The sequence below is a fragment of the Equus przewalskii genome, chromosome 21 (genome assembly GCF_037783145.1).
Source record: "Equus przewalskii isolate Varuska chromosome 21, EquPr2, whole genome shotgun sequence".
Classification (NCBI taxonomy): Eukaryota; Metazoa; Chordata; class Mammalia; order Perissodactyla; family Equidae; genus Equus; species Equus przewalskii.
The window spans coordinates 315,840-329,203 of NC_091851.1; the positions used below are offsets into that span (position 1 = coordinate 315,840).

Sequence of the window (13,364 nt, forward strand, 5' to 3'; positions counted from 1 at the left end):
AAACTGAATCTACCACTAAGTAATACAAAAACAGTACCCAAAATAAATCAGAAATACCATGTTTTTAATGCTTTTCCCAAATACCAGAGCTGAGAGCAAGCCTCATTTTCTTTCTGGTAAACAAATGCCATGTTTAATATACATTTAAAGTTAACTCCCAAAGTTTCAACAAATACCTGTAAATGAGAGTAGAGAACTCAAAGAAGAAATTTAAAGAATAAACAAATTTATAAGCAGAATATGCAACCTTACTCTCTAGTTGTTCCAAAAGATAACCCTCTCAAAACATGCTTGAGAATATAGTAACTTTTTTATGCACATTCTGAAGTGCAAAAATAGAGTCCAGAGGGGAAAATACAGCCAAACCAAAGCCTGTCTCATCCACCCTCTGTATAGCCTGGTGGTCACTGGGGCCACTTTAGGCAGGCTTGGGAACATTAGTTTCTATGCCTGGTAACCAGACCCAGAGCTCTTGCTGGAAAGTAACCGTGATCTCATGAAGGTTGAGGAAACAAGCAACTGCCAGAGGTATAGAGAACTCAGATCCAGCCTGGGCCTAGAGACCAGAGCCTGCCTGCCCAGCCGGCAGCTCCCTGCACACCTCAGGACTCACCACCCACTTCAACTTCAGGGTCTTTCCATGTATCTCTGTAAAGCCAAACTCAATGTCGATCATGGTTTGTGCTCAACCAAAACTTCACCAAAGAATGACTGCTCATGCTCATTAATGTGCCACCACTCGCACTTCACAGTTTCACATAGTGTCTCCTCTCTCTCGGCATTTGGAACAGGCCAATAAGCTGAGGGTGCCTGACTCCTTTCCTGCTGGTCTCTATATAAACCTGGGATGGACGCAGATATTGGGGACAAACGAAGCCATCCTGCAGTGGCCAAATGAACACTTTAATCTCTAAGGACAGGATCTGAAGGTTCTTTTTTAAGACTTATACCATTTTCATAAGCCAATAAACAAAAAAGAGGAATTTCTGGCTTCAACAAGTAAGTTTAATGAAGCAGAAAATTACATTTGATAGTAAGCAAAAAGCAACAACCAGAATTTGGCCCAAAAGGCTGTTCCTACCTGAGTACCAGTTCACAGCTGTGGAGGGCACAGGCCAAGCACTGGCGAGGAGCAGCCAGGAGGCTCTGGGGAGAGCTTGGAGCAGGAAGGGCTGGGAAGAAGGCTGCACTGCACTTATGGACTCACAGTGCCCACAGCGGGAGGACACCCCAACTGACCTCAGCTCTGGTGCCAGAACACATCCTTCCACTGAAGTTCATTCACAATTATGGCTCAGAGTTTTTAAGCATTCTGACTTTTCAGCATCAACTGCCAGGCCTCATGCCTTCTTGGTTAAAACACTGCATACAAGTCACATGTTACAGATGAAAATCTGAGGCTTGTATATGAGACACACTATCCACGCATAACTGAACACAGCCCCTCTTTCCTGATGTCCAAGAAGAGGACACTCTCGGGTCAGACCATTCGCACAAAAACACAGGATCCCAAGCGGCCTGGGAAACATGGCAACACCACAGAAATCCAGCAAGCCAAACTACTGAGTCCATAAAATCCTATGAAAGACAGAATTATATTGTCAGAAAAAATTAGTTAACATTAGGGGAAAAAAACTTGTCTGGTTTGCTCAGCTTTTGCCCATTTCTTCCATCTTCTTAGAATGACAGTGTTTGGATTCCCTCTGACAACTCAGAATTAGAAACATGCCCCCATCACATGTCTGTTCTTTCTCTTATCTGACTGTACTTTCTTTCCTATCTCTTTTTCTTCTCCTTCTGTGCCTTCTAAAGAAATACTCAAACATAATTAAACTGCTTTGAACAATGGAGACATTATTTTTTTCTAAGAAGTTTGAGCTGTGAAAGACTTTTTGTCTTTGGAACAGGAAAAATGACAGTAGTCATTCCCAAAAGACCCCCACTCTCAAATAAACACCATCACAGCCTCGGCAAAGCTATGGCTGGATATTCTGATATTACACAAAACCAACTGATGTTATGAAATGAAGCCTGTTTGATGCCCTGTTGACCTGTAAGCCGGAAAACACTAAATGCGAGATGTTAAGACTAGCAGAGGTTCACTTTCATTCTCTGCTACTACCTATCCAAAGGAGACAGGCAGAAAACAAATGAAGATTTTAAACAACAAATCCCTGTCCCCAATTTTAAGGGCAATACAGAAAAAACAAATGAGCTGAGCTCATCATGCTTAAGGAGAAAAGCTGTGTCTCTGAGATCAGTCTAAGAAAGCTTCCTGTTAGATGGAGTTGTCATTTCTTCATTTTTATTTTTACCATTTTCTGCTAAAAGAGCAAAATATTTTCTTTGAGCGAATTTAAAAGGTATACTTTTTAAAAGATCTTTCAGGGGCCGGCCCTGTGGCGCAGTGGTTAAGTGTGCACCTTCTGCTTCTTGGTGGCCCGGGGTTCGCCAGTTCGGATCCCGGGTGTGGACATGGCACCACTTGGCAAAAGCAATGCTGTGGTAGGCATCCAACATATAAAACAGAGGAAGATGGGCATGGATGTTAGCTCAGGGCCAGTCTTCCTCAGCAAAAAGAGGAAGATTGGCAGTAGTTAGCTCAGGGCTAATCTTCCTCCAAAAAAAAAAATTAATAAATAAATAAAAATATCTTTCATTCCATGACCCCAAGTAAAAGTTGTCATTTATATTTGAAAGAGGCTGTCTTCTTTTTCCTCACTTTAACCTATGAAACTAAGGCAATAATATAAAACACTGATGGGTAGACAAAAGAGAGTCCTTTCCTGAGACAACAGAAGCCAAATCTAGGAGCCATAGAAGCCCAAAAGATGATCTTTATTGAGGCAACCTTCGGTGAACAAGCTTGTTTATATAAATGTAGCACCTGCCCTTGGAGTTGAAAAAGATAAGTATACCTTAATTGTGTTATCTAGAATCTTCCAGTCAAATAGCATCTGCAAAACTGAAAGGGAAAAACGACACCCAAGGTCAGGCCGATGGACTAACTCCTCTTGCTGGTCCATCTCTGCTCTGGGCACCTGACTCTGCTGAGGTTTCACTTCCCACGGGCCTTCTCCGGGTCAGCTGGCACAAGCACTCAAACTCCCCTTTGCTTGCCGTACATGAACAAATGCTCAGCGCTTGCAAGATTCGCTATTTAACTCAGCCTGTCTGCTCCCAGACAGTGGCTTTCCCATGTACTGCTCTGACACCCAAGGGTTTAAAACTGTTGCGAACAGCCCCCTCTTTCCTGGGGGCATGATCTCAGCCACTGCACCCCTGCTGCAACAGATGCACTCACTTCTCCAACATCAGGACCAGAGCCCTTCATGTACCAACCTGGGGACAGACTCCACCTGCACAAACTCCTCCGTAAGCACCCCTCAGATGCACCACAGAGGAGGGACATGCACTCTTTGGCAGAAGGGCTGCAGCCATGGGAAACCATGTGGGCATCAGGAGAGGAGAGGGCCTTGCTGAGTAGGGAGGTGCCCAAATGGTGCCTGCTTCCCCTCTGATTTCCAATTTGATAGTGATTTGCTTTCCATCTTACTGTTCCCAGGGCAGATGCATAAACATCTGCCCTCATTCCTAGACCAAGGGAGGGAACAGAGTGCTGGGCGAAGACTCAGAGCAAGGCCCCCCAATCCCAAAACAGCCCCTCAGGCAGTGGGCCCTAGCGTGTGCCTCCCTCCAGTGTGCGTGCTGGGGAGGCACACAGCACAGCGCTCCCAAACCTGGGCTCCTGCATGACAGCAGGGGCTGAGCTGGCTTGTCATTCCTCATAGCCCAGACTCCTGGGCAACCCAACTCTCTGAGCCTTGTTTTCCCAACTTTAATGGAATCTACCTGAAAGGCCCGTTGTGCAGAGTAAATGAGCAACTAGTGAAATGCTTAGCACACTGTCTCGCATATGGAGCAGGCAACATTAAACTAAACCGAAAGGGCCTCTGTCAAGGGCTGAGACGAGGCACACCCATCCTGGCTTTGTCCAGCCCTCACTGACACCAGGCCCTTGCTCAGCCAAACTCTCCAGCTGAGCTCTAATTTCTTGTTGTGGTATCTTAAATTACAAGGACTCTTTAATCACATTAGTGCTTTTTAAAGCAATAGTTTGATGCTTCAGAAATGACCTCAGTAATGCTGTGTGCAGCATCAGAAGGGAAGCTAAGCCTCAAGCAGGTGCAGGGCTGTGGTGGGGCTGCCAACCCCCTCATGGCGTGGTCTCCACCCAGCCCCAGCAGCTTGAAGTCAGACCCACCTCACTTCTCCTGCAGCCCTTGGTCCTGAGGATACCTGTACCTTGTAGCTGAGTCCAATGACCTTCCTTGAGAAGTTCTGCTTGAGGAGTGTTCTCCCCTAGGTCCCGCAAGGGATGCCCTAAGGTAAGCAAAGGCTGGGAGGGCACAGTGTTCTGTGCTGTGCCAGGCTGGCACAACTCCACCATCATCTGCAAAAAATGGCCAAGTTCTTCCACACAATTACATGGCTGTCGCCAATCCTGCTCACCAGTTATCTCTGGTTCTCTGCCTTCCTTGGCCCATGGCTGGATATCCCCTTCCCCTTTAAAGTTAGGAGCAGCCAAGTGACTCGCTTTGGCGAAGGAAACATGAGGAGAGACTGTGTCACTTCTCGGTGGATGCTTCAGGAGCAGCAACTGCTGACGAGATGGAGGAAAGGTATCTGGAGCTGGCCTGTCTCCCCAAGTGACCACAAGGGCCAAGTACCTGCCAAACACACACTAGGAGCGAGAAACACACCAGTGAGCTGGGGGTTCTGCAGCATGACGTGGGTTGCCCTGACCAATACTCGTTCCTTTACCTAAGGGCCCTGAGGGAACATAAACAACATGTGGGCCTGAGAGGACTAGGCTCTAGGTCTGTGCATCCGACGTCTCCTCAGCCTCTCCATTTGGAGTCTCACAGGCAACTCAAAATTAACATATCCGAAACCAAACTCTTGATCTTCTATCCTCTCCTCCCCCAAATCTGCTTCTTCTCAGAGTTCTCCATCTCAGAAACATCATGAGACCAAGGCCAGTGGTAGCCCCCCAGGAGTCATTCCTGACACCCCCTTCTTGCCCCTACCACCACTTCCAACCCACACCAAGTCTCCAAAACATATTTCAAATCCATCTACCCCTTGTCACCTCAACTGCTGCCTCTCTGGTCCAGGCCAGCCACATGTCTCGCCCAGAGCAGCAGCCCCAAACTTTACTGATTATACATTTTGGTAACATTTTTTGGAGCACATCCTCTATATATACCTCTCTATATATGATTTTTTATTAAATTATACACATTTATTAAATTATACACATCTATAATTGATCTGCATGTGCATGTTGGTTAATTTCTGAATATGAATATAATTAGAAGTCCCAATAGTTCTTCTCAGACCCTAGTGACTGTGCCTTATATACTTCCTGGGTGTACCCACCCTACTTTGTGGAGACCAATACCCTGGCCTTCTGAAAGGCCCCCAAACGGAACCCCCTAGCTCACTGCCTGCCTACTACCTAGCCAGAGAGACCTTTTTCAAGGGCAAATTCGGTCATGTTACTGCCCCCTTAAATCCAGCAAGAGCATCTAAAACAGGTCCTAGGCCTGCATGACCCACGTTGCTGCCCACCTCTGACCCTCCAGCTCCTTTCAGCTTCTTGCATGGACCAAGTGCTTCCCCACCTCTGAGACTGGTTCTCGTGCCTCCCAGCCCTGCACCTGCATCAGGCCTCAGCTTCAAGTCTACCTGGTCCAAAGTGTCCCTGGCTGTCCAATCTAACTGGGCTCTCCTCTTACAATCACTTATATATTACGGATATTACCCCTTTGTTTTGTTTTATTTTGATGAGGAAGATTGGCCCTGAGTCAACATCTAAGCCAATTCTCCTCAATTTTGTACGTGAGACACCATTCCAGCATGGCTTGATGAGAGGCGCATAGGTTAGCAAGCAGGATCCGAATTCATGAACCCTGGGCCACCAAAGAGAAAGGTGTGAACCCAACCTCTACGCCACTGGGCTGGCCCCTATATTACTCGTTCGTATGACATTTTATACATTTGTAAAATATTTCCTTCTATTTATCACGTCTCTTTATTTAGAAAATGCTTAATTAAAGGAAAATTTAAAATTTTCATGTATTCTTATCATATTAGTCTTTTCCTTTATGCTTTCTTCCTCTACTTTATGGGTAGGCGTCTTTCTGTGTCCCTGAGATTGGATAAATATTATTTTTCTTCTAGGGCTTTACACCTTACATTTAATCCATCTGGAATGTATTTTGGTATATGGTGGGAGATACAAGGGTTCTGAGTTTATATATTCCTAGTTACCCAATAGTTTCTCTCCATCTAAAATGCCACCTCGAACACATTATATTTTTATGTATTTAGGTTAAAGATAGTAGATTTCACTGTTGCATCCCCAAACCCCACTACAATGACAACAAATTTTTCAAAAAGCACAAAACCACAGGAGCAAAAAATGAGAGGGAAGATACCAACACTTTGGGAACTGGAAAGCAGGATGCTTGGGAGTTCAGTTGACACCCCCAGGAAAATCCTAAGCCAGAATTTGGGGAGATAAGACACAAGAATGGGTGGATCAGGGTGCCTGTGGAAGGCGCTCAGGCTGGGATGCAAATCAGGAGGACAATGGACTCAGCAGACTCCTACCTCACTGATGGGGCCATTGCCCCATCCCACCAAAAGACAGTTTACCTTCAGTAAACAGGTTTCTGGAGTGCAGAGAGCCAGATACTCGAAAAAGAAAAGAAATATATGAAACCTTAGAAAAGAATGCTGAGAATCCCGTCTTCTTCCTCAGCTCCCGGAGAGCTGGAAGCTGGAGGTGGGCCACGGCAAGCTCACACATGGCAGCCTCCCCGCTCTCACTAGCCCTCTGCTGAGCGCCCAGTCCCTGGTCCACACTGCAGATTGCCATTTGCAACCGTGGGAGACCTCTGTTCCCAGGACCTACACATGACCTTGCACCCTGCCTTCCCTAAAAGGAAAGTGAAGCAGACTGATCCCGAGTGGAATCGCATTACCTCTATTTGGGAAAGAAACATCTTTTCAATATCATGGATTATCACCTAAAAACAATTGTATCTTTCCACCTAAACAAGTATTATTTTAGGTTCTCAGTAAAGCTGAATAGTTTTCTTAATAAAGATTCAACGTATTTCTTATGTTTATTCTTAGATATTGCATATTTTTTGCTGCTACTGTGAAATAGAGTTTATCCTGTTACATCTTTCTAGCTGGTTACTGGTATATAAGAAAGCTATTAATTAGTGTCTATATATTTTGCATTTGAAAATCTTACTGAGTTCCATTAGTTCTGAGAATTTTTTGGTTGATTTTTATTGGAGTTTTCCAGGTAAAAAGTCATTATCTGCAAGCAAGCAATGACAATTTTGGCTCCTTTTTATAGGTTTATCTTTTAACTTATTTTTAAACTTCCCATAATATCTAGAACATTCAAAATAATATATACGTTTTTTTGCTTCCTGAGGAAGTTTTGCCCTGAGCTAGCATCTCTTGCGAATCTTCCTCTTTTGCTTGAGGAAGATTTGCCCTGAGCTAACATCCATGTCAACCTTCCTCTACTTTGTATGTGGGTTGCTGCCATGGCATGGCTGCAGATGAGTGGTATAGGTCTGCGCCTGGGAACTGAACTGGGCTACCAAAGCAGAGCATGCTGAACTTAGCCACTAGGCCACAGGGCTGGCCCCTCAAAATAATATTTCATAGAGGCGAGAGGAGATGAAAATTCTTGTTTCTTCACTTGAATTTCCATTCATTTAACAAATATTCATCAAGCTTCTAGAACATGTCAGGCAGTAAATAAAATGATTGACATTTTACTTCATATTATAATCCTGGTTGATGAGACAAATGTCTTTGATTGAGATTTAAGTGCAGTAGATGGCAGACTTGTCATTAAAACATTAGAATATGAAGGTACATAAAGCAGCTTTAGAAAAAACAAACATAAGATCTGCATTTCCATCCACTTGAGAATCTCTAAGCCCTGGGGTTTCTCATGCTAAGAATGGAGCAGAAATGCCTCCTTCTGCAGAACCCCACAGGTAACAAGCACAGACCACATGCCCCAGGACCATGCCATCCAGCCCTCTGGGTCAAGGCCATCCTAAGACTCTACTGAAATAGCTCTTGAAATCATTCTCCTTCAGTTTTTTTTTTTTTTTTTTTTAAAGATTTTATTTTTTCCTTTTTCTCCCCAAAGCCCCCCCGGTACATAGTTGTGTATTCTTCGTTGTGGGTTCCTCTAGTTGTGGCATGTGGGACGCTGCCTCAGCGTGGTCTGACGAGCAGTGCCATGTCCGCGCCCAGGATTCGAACCGACGAAACACTGGGCCGCCTGCAGCGGAGCGCGCGAACGTAACCACTCGGCCACGGGGCCAGCCCCTCTCCTTCAGTTTTTACTAGGACAAAACAAAAACTCACAATGAGGCAATATTCTGGGAATTTATATTCAGATGTAAATAGCTACAGAGCTGTTTTGTGACACTTCCTGATATCAATACAGGTAGCACTAAGTGAAGATGATATGTAGAAATACAAATAAACAATGAAGTTCTATCTTGACCTATATTATTGGCAAAGAATGGAATACTGACGATACCAAAATGGTAAGTGTGAGCAAACACTCTCTTGCTGCCAGGGGGCCCTGCTCTCGGACCCTAACCTAACCCTAACCCTGAAAGGATAGACCACACATGTTAGGAAGGCTCTGCACAGACGTCCTCTCTGCCACATAGTCTGTGAGAGGAAAACAAAACTCATTCGCAATATTCAACAGGCGTTACTTTTTCATAGCTTTATACTCTCCCTGATAATAAATACAGAAAATTTGCAAGTTGCAAAAAAGCATTAAAAAGAGAATAAAAGTCACCTCAAATCACATGATCCTAAACGAGCCTCTGTTAATACACTAGTGTAGTTGTCTTTACAAGCTCGATTCCACATTGACTATATCTTACAAAGTTAGGATCTGTGGTGGGGTTTGTACTCACCCTTCCCTAGTGTAGAGGTGGTGATGGGCAATGGCTGCCCACCTGGGGAGCAGGTGAGGCCACAGGAGCAGAGCTCACCAATGCAGTGTGAGCCAGTGATGCGCATCTGGTTGTCGGTACTGATTTGGTGAAGCGGCTAGTACCAATCTAACGTGAGACTACATTCTATATGTTTGTTATTGCTTTTAGCTTACCAATAAATTTTTTTAAAGGTCATATGTCTACAAATCATAAACTAAAAAAATACATAATAAATAAAAACAATACAATCTCAGTGCCAACTTGTCTCCATGCATCCTGTCCCCCTCGTGCCCAGATAACCATTTTTATTATCTACTTATCTATCCTTCAGTGTTTCCTTACACAAATACATGTATGTGTTATCATTCTTTCCTTCTTCTAATACAAAAGGTGATGTAGTACATGTTGTAAACTGTTTTACACCTTGATTTTTCTCTCAGCAACAGACCCAGGCAATTTCTCTGTATCAATTCACAGCTTTTTTGCTGCTCCATACTGTCTCATTGGGTTGATATCATAAGGTATCAAACTAGTCTCCTATCACTGGATGTGCAGGTTGCTTCCAGCAATCAGTGCCACCATGAATCATTCTGTACACATAGAATTATTTTATGTGCAAGTGCACACAGGATAGTCCCAGAATGGAAACTCTTGGATCAGAGTAAATGCATCCATCAGTAAGAGATTACTCTCTCAAATCCTTGCTTCCCTCAAAGCCTCACTAACAGAGTGGCTGTCAAAGATGCATGTTCACCAATCTAATAGGTGAGAAATGGCATCTTGGTGTAGTTTCGATTTCTCTAATTAGGAGTAAGTGTGGTTGAGCATCTTTTCAGATCTTGAAGGGATATGGTATTTCTTTTTCTATGAATTATGCCCATCCTTTGCAAATTTTTCACTGGGTTTTGATCTTTTTCTTTTCAATTCCTAGAAGCTCCTTATCTATTAATGAGCTTCTTATCTATATGAGTTGCAAATATTTTTTCTTTTGTCATTAGTTAAGTCATGCAGATGTTGTTCATATTTATGAAGTCAAATTTATGTTAAAACTTTTTAAAAGAATTTTGACCTTGAGTTCTAGTTAGAAAGGTTTCCTCCACATCAAGACTATAAAGAATTTCATTCACGTTTCCTTCTAATAATTTCTGGTTTCATTTTTACACTTAACAGATCCACTTGGACCTTGATCCTGGTGTATGGTGTAATATATGGATGCAGATTTTATTCCAAATTGCTATCATTTGTCCCAAAATCCTTTATTAAAAATCTAAATCAATCTTGACTCCACTCATTTGTGACTCCACCTTTATCCTCTACTAAATCCCCACAAGTATTTGAATGCACGTGTGGACTTTCTGGCCTATCTGATCGGATTCTTACTCAAAGTTACTGCCATTCAGCCTGAACAGGCACTGCAGTGGGGACTCAGCACTCTTCTTCCTCAGAGGGCTCCTGGCATGCCTGCACAGCATCTTTTCATTGAACTTCAGAATCAACTTGTGTAGAAGCCAAAAGAAACAGGCTGGCATTTTTATTTGGAATCTTGCTAAGTGAATAATCTGAGGGAGCTGTGGCAGTTTATGATGCTGAGCTTTCCTATTCAAGAACATCTATGTCCTTACATTTGTTCAAGCTACTTTTGTATCCTCTGGGAATGTTTTAAAGTTTTCTCTTACAGATTTTGCATACTTCTTTCTAAGCATCCTTACAGGGATTATGTTTTTGTTACCGATTTTTTTTGTCTTCTCTTCCGTTCCAGCTCACAACCAATTGTTGTTGTTTGTATATGAAAGCTATGGGTCACAGTGTACTAATTTTCTACCTGCCAAATAGGGGATAGTGCATCTGCACACTGGGATGACTCGCCGTTGTTAAGAACAAAGAATCATGCCTATGCAGCAAGAGTGGGGGTGGAAGGACTTACAGTCTTGTAGGGGGAGGAACTGTTCATGTCAGGGAAGGGGAGGTGGGGCAGAGAATTTATGCTTCAGTATTTTAAAAAATTTAAATACTATTTCTTTTATAAAATAAAAGGGGCCGGCTCCGTGGCCGAGTGGTTAAGTTTGCACGGTCCGCTGCAGTGGCCCAGGGTTCGGATCCTGGGTACGGACATGGCACTGCTCGTCAGCCCACGCTGAGGTGGCGTCCCACATCCCACAACTAGAAGGACGTGCAACTAAGATATACAACTGTGTACAGGGAAGATTTGGGGAGATAAAAGCAGAAAAAAAAAAAAAAGATTGGCAACAGTTGTTAGCCCAGGTGCCAATCTTTGACAAAAAGAAAAAATAAAATAAAATAAAATAAAAAAGATTTCAGGGGCCGGCCTGGTGGTGCAGCGGTGAAGTGTGCACATTCTGCTTCAGCGGCCCAGGGTTCACCAGTTCAGATCCCGGGTGCAGACACGGCACTGCTTGGCAAAAAGCCATGATATGGTAGGTATCCCACGGACAAAGTAGAGGAAGATGGGCATGGATGTTAGCTCAGGGCCAGTCTTCCTCAGTAAAAAGAGGAGGATTGGCAGCAGTTAGCTCAGGGCTAATCTTCCTAAAAGATTGGGAAAAAAAATGATTTCAAAAATCGGGGGTGTATTAGCATGAACAGGCTACACCATGCTGCAGGAACACACTTCCACCAAATCCATCGGCACAAGGAACAAGAGGATACTTCTTTCTCTGGCCACATGCCCGGCACAGGTGAGCAGGGAATTCCACTGATCCTAGTCACTCAAGAATCTGTCAGGAAGCTCCATCACTTTGTGATGTCACCATCTCCACAAATGGCTTTAGGAAAGAAGGCATGGAGAACCACAAACCCGTTATAAAATGCTTCTACCTAGAGAGTCATATGTCAATTTCTTCAGACAATGAGACCAGATCTTACTTCAAATGGGGAAGGCCCCAAAGTGGAAATTCACTGAGCAGTACTGATGTGCCCACAGAATGAAACAGCTACATGTGCACGCACAGCGCTTACAAAATGGATCAAGTGAGCTACTTCACAACTTCACACGGGAAAAACTTGCTCTTTAAAGGAGCCCTAGTAAATTTTTTAACAAAGTGCTATTTTTAGATGTAAGTGAATCCCCCTCCCCCCCACCAATACTCCTATCTGGGAAGGCTGAGCTTCTGATTTCTTTATTTTATTAAAGGAGAACACACTGGCACTGCAGAAATCCCTACTTAAATCGATTACAGTTACCCTGGACACACTCACCCTTCAATGTTCAGAGTCCCTGGTGTTGACAACTTGAGGGTACCCACGATTCCCAATGATTCATCAGAAAGCCAGAAGGAGCGGAGGAGACTGGCTTCATGGGAAGTGTTCCTCGGTGTCCTGGCTTCCCCACGGCATTTGCAGCAAGTGCACAGACCTTGCCAGCCACTCCAAAGCTTTGACAAGGTGGGAGGTGCCAGGCCAACAGGGAGGTCCCAGAGCAGGCCACCAACCTGAGGCAAGGCTCTGCAGCAGGCTTGTGACCTCAGAAGCTCATCCCTCAGCATTGTGCTGTGATCACTAACACTGTCAGAGAAGGAAAGTGACATCCTAGTTAACTCACTGGTTTCCCTCAATTGACAATTGCCCAGTATTTTCAACCCATAATATTTCCTCTTCTTATAGTCAGGATGTGTGAGACAGCCCTAACAGAAGCGAAGAGTACAGTGGTTAGAGCACAGGCCCTGGAGCCTGCCCAGCTCTGCCTCCAATGGCTGCGTGGCCCTGGGCAAGCTACATAACTATCTGTACCTTGGTTTCCTCCTCTGTGAAATGGGGGCATCAGTACCTACCTCATGAAGTAGTTGTAAGCATTTAATAGGTTAATACATGTAAAGTACTTAGGAGAATGGTATCTGATACAAAGCATTTAATCTTATTAATTCTTCCTGTGCCTCCTTTTATTGACTCAGCTCTTCTTCCTCTTCATTTCTTTTTGAGTGTTCTGCCTCTACTTTTCTTTCCTTCACTCTTCTTTCCTCTCATCTTTAGCAAACATCAACTTACTGGATGCTATTTTGAAAGACACCAGGGAAGCTAGCATATAAGAGACATGGGTTAATTAGGAAGATTGCCGCTTTAAGAGCTCAGCACACACAGCCTTCCTACTCTTGAGGGACCTTGCACCAAGACCTTAAGCAGCAGCCTTGGCTCCTACATAAAGGTGCCCCTGGTGACAGAGGACCCTGCACCTAAGTAGCAGCTGTATCCGATTTCACGTGACCAGTCCTCTATCATAAGCCCGGTTACAACCTGGAGTCAGCAGTGGCTCAAATGCAGAGAAAGGTCTCGTTTTTAAAAACC

At 44.0% G+C, this 13,364-nt stretch overlaps 1 protein-coding gene across 4 annotated transcripts in view; it reads right to left on the minus strand.

The window, feature by feature from the left end:
• Positions 1–13,364, minus strand: part of ABHD12 (abhydrolase domain containing 12, lysophospholipase) — an 84,881-nt gene that overhangs the window by 55,196 nt on the left and 16,321 nt on the right. For 2 of the 4 annotated variants that reach the window (XM_070588940.1, XM_070588941.1), the window contains exon 2: positions 12,282–12,587. The exons of 1 other annotated variant lie outside the window; for it this stretch is intronic. In XM_070588940.1, the coding sequence (XP_070445041.1) occupies positions 12,282–12,587 (306 nt within the window). Of the gene's footprint in view, positions 1–4,512; positions 4,745–12,281; positions 12,588–13,364 lie in introns of those variants that run through there. One more of the 4 variants, XM_070588944.1, reaches the window with a different exon arrangement.